Below are 14,633 nucleotides of genomic sequence, written 5' to 3'. Positions count from 1 at the left end.
GGTGATTGCCCAGGCCTTCCCCTACCAGCCCCCCTTGTCCTGCTCTGAGGGGTGGTCCCTCCTGAGTTTTTCCAGTGGAAGGGAGGCAGTTCAATAGGAACCTGGGCAGGTGCTGGCCAGCCTGCCTTCTGGGCACCCCTACTTGAAGAAGGATCCCATAGGGACCAAATCCAGGGTTTCAGCAGAGATCTTCCATGGTGGGAGCTGCAAACTAGAAAATCCCTCAGCCAGACCTGCAGAAGGACAATGGGGTAAACTGGATCATAGTCAAAGGATCTTATAGGCAGTGACCCCAGGTCCCAAGCCCAGTTTTGGCACAGATGCAGCCAGAACAGCCAAGGCAGGCACATGGGACGTGGCTGCTGCCGCACGGGCAGCATGTGCACATCAGGGACATTCAGTCACCCATCTTGGTGCTTTATGTACAGAGCTGTCACAGTGGCTCAGGCCATAACAATAACTTAGTAAAAAAAACCCAAAAAAATACCACTCTAGAAAAATCATGTGGACAGACATTCTTTCTGGCAAGAGCTTGTGTGTATTTTAAATACTTCTTTTAACCAAAGACTGGAGGCAAAGCCAAAAAAGCACATAAAACCCTCACACAGTGACTTTTCACCAGCTTTATTTGCAGTTCCTAGTTTTCTGTGCTTGTGTTAGGCTCCAGATTACAGGGGGGGAAAGAAGTATCGATACAACCCCCACAAAACTATTTATTAGGTCTGAACAACCCAAATATAGTATAGAGGAAAAAAGGTAGGAGAGGAAAGTAACATCACTGTGACTTTGAAGACTGTTTCTTATTCGGTGGCTGAGGAATCGACTCCCATCTCAAACTACTCCCTATTCCTACTCCCAGCCATGTGGCTGGTGTTGAGCTTTAATATTCAGACACATCTGCTACCAGAGAAAATTAATTTTCAGCTCTAGGATGGCTCTTAAAGGGAGGCCCCATTGACCTGAGCTGAAAATGATGGAGTCCTCACAGTCTTTGCTGCAATATTTAATAGCCGAGTGACAGTTAATTAGATTACTGAGCCACTGTGACAGATGCTAGGCAACGCCTGAGGAGGAGAATTTGGAAAGGCCATTATCTTCCAATGCTGGGAGCACTTTAAGATCTCATTTTAACCCTTTCCACTCTTGCCCTGCCCTCATGGTGGTCTAACCCATGTTAAAACCAGGTGTTTCACAAAGGCCAGCATAATGCCCTGGGTGATTTTTTTCCCACCTGAGAAAAGCAGGTGGTCACGTTGGGCTAATGCCTGGCAGAGGTGCCAGGAACTCCTCCTGGGTTCCCATCTGGCATCAAAAGAGATGATCACTGGGAGGTGCCAGCAATTTCACCCACTGGGAGATTCCCAGGCGCACCAACCACACCAAGTGGAAAGCAGGGAAGTGAGAGGGTGTCAGAGGGTTTGCGTAGCATTCTTTTCTCCCTGTATTAAGTGAAGTGGATTTTTGATGAGTCTGTGGAAGAATTTCCCTCGCCACAGTCCCCGCTTTCCAAACAAAACTGTAAGTGAAGCTTGTCAATCCCACACCCATACGTGAGGGTTTCCCAGCTCCTTCATCTGGCTGGGATGTAGGCTCCAACCACCAAGGCAGGGCTATGTGTGCTGCTGGCACTGAGAAACCTGCACACTGAGCTAGCAGAGGTGTTACAGACTTCCTGGGAAGGTGATGCTATCCAAGTGTTGCCTGTATCACTATCTGCTTTCACAGAGCAAATTGAGAAGAGTTTTTGGGCTGCATCTCAGCACAGGTTGGTGAGGACATGCAAAGAGCCCTGTGGAGCCACACTGACAATCAAAAGGGCAACCAAACATCCCACTGGAGAGGAAAGAGGAGGAATCAGCAGCCCTGTCCCAGGGACACTGCAGCAGCACCTTCCCTGAGCAAGAGAAAACTGGAGCACCAGAATGAGACACGACATCATGGGTTTCCACCAACTTTCTTATTCTCACACAACCCAAAACACTGATAAACACATTCTTCTTCTGGTTACAAAACCCCTTCCCTCCCACTCAGGTCTGACACAGAAGTCTCAGAAGTTCTGATTTAACAAGCAACAGTTTGGATGATAAATAAACACCAAGACCATCAAATGCACCGTGGCTTCTGCGCTTTTGCTTCTGCTACCCACTGAAGTGTAAATACAGAGCATAAAAAGAGAAACAGGACTTGCTGACATTCCAAGGGTCACTTGCCTACATATTCATCATTTCTAAATACACCACCCAGAAAATCAGCAAAAATATCAAACTACTGAGACATTTCCAAAGCACTTGTTGCCCTGGTATCTCCCAGGACTCACATGCAAGTGTTTTTAGAAACCTTAACTCCCTCAACTGCATGGGAACAGGATGTACTCCATGGTGAGAGCCGGTGTGGACACATCTGCCCACCCCCCACCTACAGAAGGGTGATGCTGGCACATCCAGCTATCTTGGAGCAGAAGGAGAGGAGCCCCAACCACCTATGTAGATGTATCTCTTAAGATACTGGGGAGGATCATCTGGAAATCAGAGAACCCTGGGAGCTAGCTAGACTTACAGCACTGCAGAGCTGGCTATTCTCTCCTGGCTCTGCATCCCACTTTTAAATGCTCCCTTCCCATAAAATAACCTCATGAGCAACCTGGAACCTATGGCTTCAGCATGGGGTGTGGAGATGCAATTGAGGCAAGATAGCAATGTTCAGTTTAAGAGGAGGAGACCCTTACCTTTATTGACCTCCTGGAAACAAGCCCCCAAGCCCTGCCTCTCATCATGAGGGCAAGTGCTTCCAGGTGCTGACAAAAGCCGTGGGGATGAGTGAGTAAGGCACCGTGGTGATACAGTTCCACGTGTCTGATGTAGGGTCATAGCAGTCCAGCGTTTTGCATCTCTGAGTGCCAAAGTAACCTCCTACCACGTAGAGTTTATTCCCCGAGGCCAAGGCATGGCAGGACATGCGCTTGGCTGTCATGTCCCCGATGCGTGTCCACTGGTCGGTCTCGCAGTCGAAGCGGTAGGCGGGGGCTGCCGTGAACTCTGTGTCTCCTCCCATGATGAAAATCTGGCTGCCCAGGACAGCGGCCGCTGTGTAGCGCCAGGGCTGCGGGCACTCGGCCTTGATCATCCATCGGTTCTCAGCTGGATCATAGCACTGGACTTTGGAGACCATGTCTCGGTGGATGCTGGTCCCACCAAAGACAAAGAGCTTGAGCCTGGCGCTCACCACCGCGGCGTTGCTCACTCCATCTCTCAACGGAGCCACCATCGTCCATTTGTTGGATATGGGGTCGTACTTCTCTACTTGCTTCAAGGAAACAGAAGGAGATGCAGGGAAGACTCCAGCTACTGCAGTGTGTCCACCAACCACATACAGGCAGTTTTCCAATTCGGCCGAGCCATGCCCAAACCGAGCAATTAGCATCGGGGCAGCTTTGGACCATTCCTCATGCACGGTGTCATACACCCAAACATCTTTGGAGACCCCGTTCTCTGAGCCCCTGCCTCCAGTGATGTACACTTTGCAGCCAATGGCACAGGCACTAAATTCCTTCCGTGGACTCGGCAGGTCTGCTTTGGGAATAATTTCCTTTGCTTTGTGATCCACTTGGTAGATCTTATCACACATGAAGGTCTGTCCGCCCAGGATCAGCAAGGTGTGCCCAGCTTTGCGAGGCCTGGCACAGGGGCTGGTGACCACCCCATCATTCTGGAGGATCTTCTTCTTGCACTGAATAGCTTCATCCAGGACAAGCTTGTTCCTTTCATCCACCATGATCAAGTCCTCGCAAGCCAAGGCTTCCTTCAGGCATTCGGAAGGAAGCAAAGCCAGACGAACATTCCTAAGAAGTTCTGGGAGATAAGCCTTCCGCTCATCCAGATCGTATTTCACCCACTGCATGACAGCCTTAAAGACCTTTTCTTCATCCTCAATTTCCAGCTCATCACTAGAGATGAGGTCCAGCAAAGTGTCCTTGGAAAGGTTGTTGAAGTCCTCACTCTTGTGAACAGTCTCAAAGTTGACCAGGCACATCCTCCAGGAGAGCTCATAGAGCCGCCGGCACTGATGAGCATCCGAGAGCAGCATCATGCCCAGGCAGTTGGAAGGGTAGAGGTTCTTCTCCAGGAACTCAGCTGCTGCATCTCGGACGTCATGGAACTGCAGCATGTCCCCAGCCTCCAGGAGAGACTCTGCATTCTCCTCATTGATAATGATCCGAGAAGAGTAAGCGAAGTCCAGCAGTAGCTCCAGCACCTCCGGGTGGAGGCTGTCATGGAAGTTCACCTCGTCATCCAGGCTCTCCCGGAGGCCGTTGCTAAACATGGCCTCGAAGTACCTGCTGGAAGCAGCCAGAACTGCCCGATGGCATGGGAATGACCTGTTCCCTGCCCAAAGAGTGACATCGGTGAACATGCAGTGCTTCCGCAGGGTGTTCAGGTGGGACAAGACGCAGTCCGGGTGGGAGGCCTTGTGAAAAAGCAGGATGTTCATGGAGCCGGTGCTGGTGCGGGATTTACGGTTCTCGTGGACGCTGACAGACATGGTGGCAGAGCTCTTGCCTGCAGGGAAAAGAACAGAGAAATCATTATTCCCTTGTCCTTACTGATATAAGGTATGGAGAACACATGCATTCGCTATCCAACCCTGGTACACTGCCAGTGGACCTCAGAGGTGAAGCACCAGATGACATCCTTGTGGCTCCTTCTCCGTGGCTGCTCCTGCACCCTGCCTTGCAAAGCCCTTTCCTCCTGCACCCTCACATCCTCCAAAAAATTTAACTCCGGCCGAGCAGGGTGGGAAGGCAGAGCAGGGTGAAGGGGGAAATTCTGCTTTGGTTTCAACAAAGGAGCAACAAAGTGAGGCAATCAAACCTCAAACTTGGTGGTAGATTGTTTCAACAGCCCCCAGAGGGTATTGGCAAACCGCAGAAGAGTTATTTTTCCTTAGAAAACAGCATCTAGAGAGCAGACTATCCAGGATAAAGGGCATCGGTCTGCTCCTGGCTCAGCAGAAATCAAGTTTGGCTTCTGATTTTCATGTAGATTACTGCAAGTTTAGGAAAGGCAATTGCTACAGGTTTTATTTACAGAATATTAAATTACCAGCACAATCCAAAAGTTTTGAACAAATTTTACCAAACACATTTGTTGCACTTTTTGATGATAAAACTTACCAGACACCTCATGTGACTTAAACATTTTTCAGGACAGATTCTCATCAGAATAAGACAAAAGAAAGACATAAATTATACTTTTTACCAGACAGGCAGAATCAAACACAAGGTTTTTATTAGCTACTATTTCATTTAAGTGCTACCTGATACCAATCCTTGCCTGTAGAAGAAAACCCCTTTGGACTAATCAAATTAATACTACCTAGATGATAAAATCCAAGTCATTTACTCCAAAATACTTTAGCCAGCTGTATTTTGTTCCCCGTGTAACTAAAGCAGACACACGCACAGCCCACTTTTACAGGAGAAAGTTAATAGAGAAGTTGTCCCAAGGTTTGAAAAATTAACCTGAAAAAAATCAAAATGGGGTCAACCTTCACTCCAGTCACTGAATTATTTAGATAGTCAGCTGGGGAAGAGTTTTTAGATGGGTTCTTTTTGATGTTGGTTGGATGGTTTTTTTTTTAACTTGCTCTTCACAGCCTGGGGTTTCTCAAGGGTCTTTTCACCCTGCAAACACAAGGTCTGCAGATGAGCCCTCTCCTCCCCAGCCAGGCTGAGCTCACCAGCACTGGGGGTCTTGGGGAAAACCCCAAAACGCCGAGAGAGTGGATGCAGCGCTCCCAGGCCACCGGCAGGTCACAGCCTTGACCTGGCAGTGACCGGGAGCTGCACAACCCTCCCACACTCCATGGGTGGATGACCTCAGGAGGAGGCAGATGGCCAGATAAGCTGCCTGACTCAGGCTCTGCTCATGAGCTTCCTGCCCCTGCTTCTCCAGCGCCTCCTAAAGAGTCTGAATTAGACAAACAGTTGTGGGCATGTTGCTCCTTCCCCACCCGCTGCCATGACTTATTGAGGTTGGTCTTCTCAAGGCCGCACTCATTCCTCAGGGCTGTGTCACACTCCAGAGTAAAGTTTCTGTGCTTCTCTGTGCAGAAGCAGCAGCTTGCCCAAGCAGCCACAAGTCCCACTCGGCCTCCGAGTCAGGGGCAGGAGCACTGACTCAGGTAATTAGGTGGGATATGTCCATGTCCATGGCCCAAACTCCTGCAGCCTGGGATAGAGGCTGACAAGCTCATTTCACCCGTGACTGGAGGCTGTGCAAAACCAAGGCTCCAAAACAGGAAGGAAAATGCTATTATAGAACAGCACTTTGAAGTGCATCCGAAAGAAATGTTTCCAACATCTACACCCAGAGTAGGAACAACACTAATTTAAGAGGTTATATGGATTCCCATGTCAACGCCAAAGCGCAGAATACAAATGAAACATTTATGACTCTGCTAAAAGCTATTGATTTAGGTTCCTATTCCTACAACCTCAGAAACCATCCTGCCACTGCTACTGCTTTCTTTGCTCACAGCTCAGGTCAACTATTCAGTGTTAACCTTTGATTTGCTTATGCACAAAAAAAAAGAAGCAATTTATATAGGACAGCTATGGAAACAAACAGCAGGAAGGCAGCAATGATTTTTCTGACACTAAGATTAAATGCAACTACTCGGAGTGGAAGGAGCAGGGCATTTAGAAATTGAAATGTCTATATAAAAGCTGCAGCAAAGCCATTTCTTATATATACATCCACAAAGAGACACATACATATATCACACATGTGCACACAACACATATATATCAAATCTCAGGCTTCTAGCATCAAGTATCTATCCCAGGGAACTTGGAGGCAAATAATATTTCTATCCTACATGTATTGAACAATATCCAGGGAATAAATTGGCAGGTTGCAGTCCAGTCCTCAGCACTGCTCTTCCTATCACATTGTCCCTACAGGCACCAACTGATCCCTGGCGCAGCTGGAAGTGTGAAAGCTAAAGAGGCCACAGTCACAGCCCCTTTACTTGGCCTCTCCTGGAGCACAGTGTCAATGGTCACAGACAAGCAGGGCTAGACAGAACATTAAACTGAAACTAAAGCAGCCCCTGAACTCTGGGGTGCAGCCATCTCACCAGAAAGCCTTGCTTGTGGTTTTCAGCAACACCCAAACAGGTTTTTCTGAGGGCTTCTTGAATCCTGCCATAGCTAGGTACAAGCACAAAAGTGGCAGATACTAATCCTTCCCCTCACAAACTCCCCTCACCGAATGTCTCAGTCTACCAGAGACCTTGGCATCCTCTCACCCATATCAGACAAACAGAAACTGCACGCAGCAGCTACTTCATCTGGCAGGCTTCTTCCAAAATGTAGCAGCTGACAAACCTCAGAAGCCTGTAGGCAAAGTGTCTTCTATGATTTCATGATGTGCACAAAAGTGCTTCGATTTAAGCCATGTTTAACTGCAGCGATGAGCAGGCTGGACCTGTGACATGTGCACTTCTCTGAAGCAGACGCATGCAGAGCACAATTTGGCCCCTACCACACTCCTTGCTTCCCTTACCCAACTACTGAGCTAAAGAGAAAAAGCAGAACCGCTCAGAATGAGGAGTATTTTACACAAAGCAACCTGTCAATGGCTCCTGCCAAGCTCCCACCTGCTCTGTGAGAGCCCGGGGGTTATCGGAGCTCCCAGCTGCATCTTCCATCATGCAGGAAGCTGTTACTGGAACAGCCGTGTCCACGGGAACAGCAGAAGGCATGACCTGAACAAACTGGGGCTTGGATTTCTCCATGCTGCATTCATTTTTTTTCCTTAGAAAGGCAGTTATTGAAAAAATAAGTATCTACTGCATAACCTTTTAAAGGGATCTTAGTGCACGCACAGGCAGATAATAATCCTTCTTCCATATGGATGAGGGCAGAGGGGCATCAGCTTTTTGACAGCTATCCAATGCTGTCTGCTGGCTGTAGTATTCCCCTGGCTGTCTGCAGCCTTTGTACAGACAGGATGGGAAAGACAGGTTTTTTCCAGCAGAGCAAGATAAGGTTGCTTTGAAAATCCTTCCACTCATCCAGACAGGGCAGACAGGAATCCTGAAAGAGGGAAGGAGTTGGCCCAAGAAAAAAGACCCCTCAAATCTCAGCTCATGAAGAAAACACCCCAGCAGTCTCTCTGGACAGGACAAAGCAAAAGGGGAAAAACAAAAGCACAGAGCTGGCCAAACTCCCCACTCAAAGAACCCCAGCTCTCCTGTCTGAGTGCCTTTTGCTTCCTACAAACCACACCCCAGCAGAAGACTTTCCCTCCCAGGCTGACAGGTCACCCTGTCAGAGCCCTGCTGGAGTGGTCCTTTAGGAGAACCTCAGGAGACACTCTACCACCTCTTGAAAAACCCAAGCCCATCTTAGACAGATACTTTGAAGCTGTATCAGGCCCTGTCCCCTGTCACAGAAGAACTGCATGTGAGTGGACAGCTCAGAAAGGCTATTGATACATGAACTATATTTAGCCAGGCTTGGGGCTCCCCCTCCATCTCAAACCAGCAGGCTCTCCACAAATCTCCAATTTCATTCACCTTCAGGGAATCACCAGCTGAGATCCTGCTTGCTTTCAAGAGGACAAGATTTGAGAGTGATTAAGATGTTCCCCAGTCAGACTTCAGGGGATCAAGAATCATTTCTGCTTAGAAGGGCAAAACTACGTGGTTTATAAATGCTCTCCCAAGACCATAAAGGTTGTCTGAACACCAGCAAAGACCCCAAATCCCATGATCCGGAGCTGGCACTTTCTGTTTCGCCCATGAGAGAAGCAGCAAGCAGAACATGTTTCTTTCTCCCCCACTCAACCATGAACTATTTAAAGCTGTAAATAAGTAAATAAATAAGCAGCACGGTTCCCTGCTGGCTCAGCTCAGAAGACCTGGAAGAAGCTACTCACACTGCAGCAGTTTCATTCCCAAGCAGCCATATGGGCCCTCTATGCATGTGCTGCACTACAACCTACAGACACTCCTTCCAAACCAGAGCAGACCCACCTGGAATGGCCAGTGACAGCAGGCATAAGATTCATTTTTATTTTCTCTTCATCTCACAGTATCAACCCTGTGGGGTGAAACACTGTCTTGAATTCAGTCAAAGTTTAACTTCTCCCTGAAAGCAGTGGGATCAATTCTCTACTAATTAGTAATGTGCCTGCTCTCTCATCCCAAATACCTGTACTTTTCCAACGCTTTCATGGACTCCACCACCTGGTGCTTAGGCCAGCAGCGTTATCCCAGGCCAAAATTACTGCTATAGAACCAATTTCTCCCTTTTTACTGTAGAGAGTAGCAAACTAGAAACATAAAAGTCACCTACTGTGTTGTCTTCACAGGGAAGAGCTCCTTGCAAAACTGCTTAGGAGAAAGAGCAGTGAGGCAACACACTGTCAAACACAGAGCCAGATACAGCTGTGTTTCAGATGCAATTTCCCAGCACTGGAGACCATCAAAAGGTTTGAGAAAGGGCATCTGTTACATGCAGGCATTCACGTACTCAGAGGCAGCCTGAGCTTCAAAAGTGGAAAAAACCCAACAGAAACCAGGAAAGGATGGTGGGGGAGAAGAACAAGAAAGGGGAAGGAACAAATGTGAAGATGTTTTCAGATAATTTTCCTGTCCTTGCATATCACAGCAGACTGTCAGGTACACAGCTTGGAGCTGCTTGAAATGCTCAATACTAATAATGCCCTTCTGTCAAGAGTGCTTGAGATGAAAGGAATTAAAATTGCACCTGGCATTTAGTGCAGCACCACACTTGTTGAGCGTGGAGCCTGGGCTGCTGCCAGGTGGGCAGCACGGGACCTTCACTACATCATCTCCCAGGCATGCCCTCTGCTCTGGCACACTCCTGCATGCAGACTTTGCTCTCTAACAGGTTGGGTTCATCTCCAGCAATTCCGATGAATTTAGTGGTTTGCCTGTGTCAGCCAAATTTGTTCCTGTTCTCTTCAGGATGACTAACACAGCAAAGATGCAACTATGATTTTGCAGGGTGGAATTCAGACAACATAACTGCTGTGAATCAGAGGGTATCACTCTGGATTTGCCCTTCCTGACAAACTCATGATGTTTCACCAGGTTTGCAAACAGGCAAACAAAGGAAAGGCAGCTGACTCCATCCCCCCAGTGCAGAATTTCTGATCCTGCCCCAGCCTTTGAGAATGGGAAGCATCCTTATCATTTCTTCTCATTTTCTCACTTCCTAGTCTAGCCTGTACACCCTAGACAGAAAACAGAGAGACCACGTGAAAGGCTCCTTCTGTTGGCTCAGACAGAAACTGGGAGGTTTTCCAGGCCCAATTCTGTAGGCTCCAGGAATCAGATTGTCTGGAGAAGATCCGGGTGCATATCTGAACGTTTTGAAACTCAGTCTCAGAAACTCAGTCTGAGTTTCATATCCCACTCATATCCTCATATCCCATTCTCAGTAGTACCCACCATTCCCCCTTTAAACCCATGCTCCACTCTGAGCCCAAAGCCACCACAAGAATCTACTGAATGCCACTTACTTGATAGAAAATCAAAACATTATTGTCAAGCTGAACCAATTAGTGAGGTTCTTGTTTTGTCTTGCAAAAGCACTGGTAAAAGGGGCTGTAGTGCCTCAAATCTATGACATGCACTCATCTGAGTCAAAGGCAACCATGCTCCAACCACAAAAAAATACCTGTAGGAAATGTTCTTTGCATGCAATCCATGCAGTTCTAGTCACAAATCAGGCATTGGACTTGCTACTTTGCAGCTGAGATACTCCATAAACGTTCTCAAGCTACCTGTGACACAATCAAATAAAGTTCATGTTCACCACTAAGCACAGTGGCTTTGCTGTTCCTGGGAATACCACGCCCTCCTACAACCACTACCAAAATCGGGATAAATAATGCTTTTAGCCACAGTCCAGGCTCCAGACAATAGCTTTTCACTGCTACGCCTTAACCCCAGCGGATCTTTTCAGAGCCCATGATTCATTTCAGAGGCTGTGGTGGGGTTTTGTCCTTCCTGCTGCCCTCCAGCTCTGTTTGTGAATACATCCCATTCTGCCAGATCAATCACAGGCGCTTTGCAAAATGAATGGGGGCTGCAGAGGAGGCAAGCAAGTTCACAATCCCGTCTACCAAATTATACCCAAAAAAGCTCCAGAATGGGAACAGTCTACTTGATTGCAGTACCTAACCCAGCTCCATCTGGGCAGGATAAAGTCCTTTTCAAGCAAGCCAAACTTGCTAATGTGCTGCAAAGGCAAAAGGCCTTTGGTACTTCAAACACAGAGGAACCACACGCCACTTCCCAGGGAGAGTTTAGGAGATGAGATGTGGTATACATGAAATTAATGCCAGAATAACCACAGCAGCTGCTGACTCCAGAGATCTTATTCAGATCCTCCCACTCTCCCAGCTCTAAGGCTGGCAGAGCTGAGTGCTCCGGTGGCCAGGCTGACCAAAAGCCCTGTCATGGATGCTCACACCAAACAGGTCTGTCTGCCTGCCTGCTGTCAGGGCAGGATTTCAATTTTTGGCCTGGCCAGTTAAGCTGGGGTTTTGTTTTGCCTTCCCTATTCCCCTGCCAGGCAGGAGATCATGGTACAACTGCCAGGTTTGGTTTGCTCATTTGCAATTCTGGCTGGAGTTCAGAGCCATGGAGATGGGAGGCCCTCACGCCTCCTGAATGGATTAGCCCCCGATGCTGCTGGGCATGGGGCACAGCCACTCCCAACTGGATTGTAAAGCGCTGACAGATATTGAAGGGTTTGAGGCTGCAAGACAGGGCATTGCTTATTGCCCTCTGGCTCTGGACAGAAAGAACAAAAAAATCTCAGATTTTTCCATTTCAGTACTCACACAGCATCAAATCACACACTCAGCTTGCAAGTTCTGTGCCACTGTGGCATCCCTGCAGCAGCCCAGGCTGTCCCGGGCATCCCTGCAAGCAAACCAGAGTGATTGCCAGTGTGGTACAGTAATAAATTTGCCTCACCACAGTGTGACAGGCTATCATATAAAACTGGTAGTCTTTGCAAAGCCTAATGGTCAGTAAGCAGACAGTGGTTATGGGACATTCAACATTCCCAGGCTCCTCCAACGGAGGAAAGACAGAGCTGTCTGTTCTGGCTGGAGTGATACTAATAGTCACTATGGGGATATAAAGCTGATAAGCAAAGACAGAGCGATGTGATGGTGGTTAAAGGTCAGGCCAGGGGGCTTGGGGCAGCTTGTTACAGCTAAATGCTTCCTAGCCAGTATTCCTGCAGGCACTGTTTTCAGCAATGCCAGCTACACTCACTGCAATTCAACTACAGTCTGTGAAAGTGGGGAGTAAATCTACCCCTCAGTTCAAGTGCTGACACGGCTCAAAACCTGCCCCTTCCACGGTCCCTGAGCACAGTGAGCAGCTGTGGCTGCCACAGATACCCTGGGCCAGCTCTATCTGTCCTGCTCCACCTACTCACACCCAAGCCAAGGCACTGCTCAACACTCTTTTGTAATACTGCCATTTCCTCTCCCCACCTTGCAACTCTGCCTGTCCTCTTCCACCTCCACAGATGGCCACATCCTGCCCTTCCTGTTTCACTCATCCACCTTCTAAGCATTGCCTAAAACCTCCTCTGGCTGCTCAGAAGGACCTGAACTCCTGCAGACTTTGGGGACAGTTGGTCACCACCACAGGGACAAAACAGCTATCACAATTCACACGTGCATACATACACATAGATATGCACACGCTCCTTATCTCCATCCCAGACCATGTCCGGCACGCCCTCCAGAGCTGGAGGAACCATACTCTGGATCAGACTCATGCTCATTTTCACACATTTGGAATACGTGTTATGCAACATCTTGTAATCTGTTCCACAAGCTGTCGCTTCACCAAATTTCTTTTGCCTTGTTTCTTCAAACCATTTTCAACTTGCCTTAACTCCTCTGCAAAAGCACATCTGAGACACCAACCTCTCTGCTTGAGTTACTTGAGCCTGCCCCAAACACAGCATGAGAGGATACTGCATTCTGCACACATACTGAGGCAGGAGGACTTCAGTAAACAAGCCTCAAATACTTGAGAAAATGAACAAGAAAGGAATGGGAAATTTAAGTTCTTCAGTGCTGAAGCTGGTTACAGTCTCCCATGTCCATATTATGGTGTAATTCTGCAACAATTTTCACTCTACTTTTAATCCTGAGAATCTCGCACCACCTCACACCTTCCTGCTGCAGAGCAGACTTCCACCTATGCCTCCTCCCCAAGTTCTTTACTTGGGCTTATCACAAAGATAAGCCAGAGCAGATGATTGGGGTTAAAGACACAAAAGAGACAAAATATGTTTTCAGGTAAGATTTGATTCCAAGCAGAAAACAGGACCAGGAAAACAGAGAGGCCCCAGAAAGGGTCCTACAGCATTAAAGAGTCAGACTCTTTGAGAGATGGACAGAAAGTAAAACATACAGGAGAGCCCAGGGACAGAGACAAGAAAGTAGAGGAGAGCTCAGAACTCTGGACGGAGACTGTCACCAGAGCAGCTGAGCCAACAGCAGCAGCTGGCCACCACCAGAACACGTGGGCTGTGTTACACATCTCGGGTTGCTCCTAAGGTGAGTTCAATAAAAACAAGTGTCACAAGACACAGGAAGGAAGAAGGAAAGACAAGGGAAGTTGTCAAAGTATAAAGGTTACAGTGCTGCTTGTTTTCTTCTTGTGTCTCTGGATCTGTCCTGGAGAGGAAGAGGTACATTTGCAGGAAGGTTACAAAAGCCCACAGCACCCTGGCTGAGGAAATCACTCCAACAGATCACAAGAGAACACACGCAGAGATTGCCAGGAAAGGAAAACAGAGCAGTCATGACACTGGGGCTCTCCGCTGGAATAGTGTGAAACATTCAGCTATCTGCTTATGCAAGGCTGAGGGCAGATTTTCCAAGCACAGGTCTGGCTGGTCTAAGCCCCCCACCCCAACAACTACAAGTGGATAGACAAAGAAAATAAAGAAAAAAAAATTAGAAAACTCAACTACCAAACAGGCTTTAAACTTTTTTAAATGCAAAGGGGCCCGTGAGGACAGCACAGGGAGGGAGAACTATTTTTCTCCTCTGTCAGCTCAGCTCAGTCATTCACACAGACCTGCTCACTTCTCTAGACAGGCTTGTTCGAACCGATTTCATCAGAGGCCATGAAGCTGTGTCCCTTGGAGCACAGTTTTGAGACATATATATAGGGACGAGAGAGGAGGAAAAGAACAAAGCAAAAAGCAATGCCACTTTACTTTCACATTCACGGGATTAATAGCTGAAATAGCTGAGATTTAATATTTTTTAATTCTCTATTTTTATTTTTTTTTTCTTTAGAAGTGAAAAGTCCTTCCCACCTTAAACCTTTCCCTGCCGCTTCCTGCCTATGGAACACGATGCTCCAAACCCCGGCAAGTCCCGGGCCGGTACCGGGGGTAGCACCTGAGGTCCCTCCTGTCGGGAGGCCGGCACATCCCCGCCCCCACGGCTCCGAACCCCCGCAAACCCCTTGCTCGGAGGAGGTCTAGCAGCGGCGCGTAAACCCAAAGCTGGGGGGAAATCACTCACCGTCGCTTGGCCCAGCCGAAACCA

The 14,633-nt window shown here is 48.1% G+C and overlaps 1 protein-coding gene across 1 annotated transcript in view; it reads right to left on the bottom strand.

The window, feature by feature from the left end:
* Window positions 1–14,627, bottom strand: part of KLHL25 (kelch like family member 25) — a 29,573-nt gene extending 14,946 nt beyond the window's left edge. Inside the window, exons 1-2 of the mRNA XM_008640101.2 lie at window positions 14,610–14,627; window positions 2,726–4,556 (exon numbers count right to left, since the gene is read on the bottom strand). Coding sequence (XP_008638323.1) covers window positions 2,770–4,539 — 1,770 coding nt within the window. The 5' untranslated portion in view covers window positions 4,540–4,556; window positions 14,610–14,627 and the 3' untranslated portion in view covers window positions 2,726–2,769. The remainder of the gene's footprint in view (window positions 1–2,725; window positions 4,557–14,609) is intronic.
* Window positions 14,628–14,633: the final 6 nt, after the last annotated feature.

Source organism: Corvus brachyrhynchos, unplaced genomic scaffold (assembly GCF_000691975.1).
Source record: "Corvus brachyrhynchos isolate BGI_N302 unplaced genomic scaffold, ASM69197v1 scaffold97, whole genome shotgun sequence".
Lineage (NCBI taxonomy): Eukaryota > Metazoa > Chordata > Aves > Passeriformes > Corvidae > Corvus > Corvus brachyrhynchos.
Note: the sequence above shows the minus strand (reverse complement) of the source record. Positions and strands in the feature narration are given on the sequence as shown.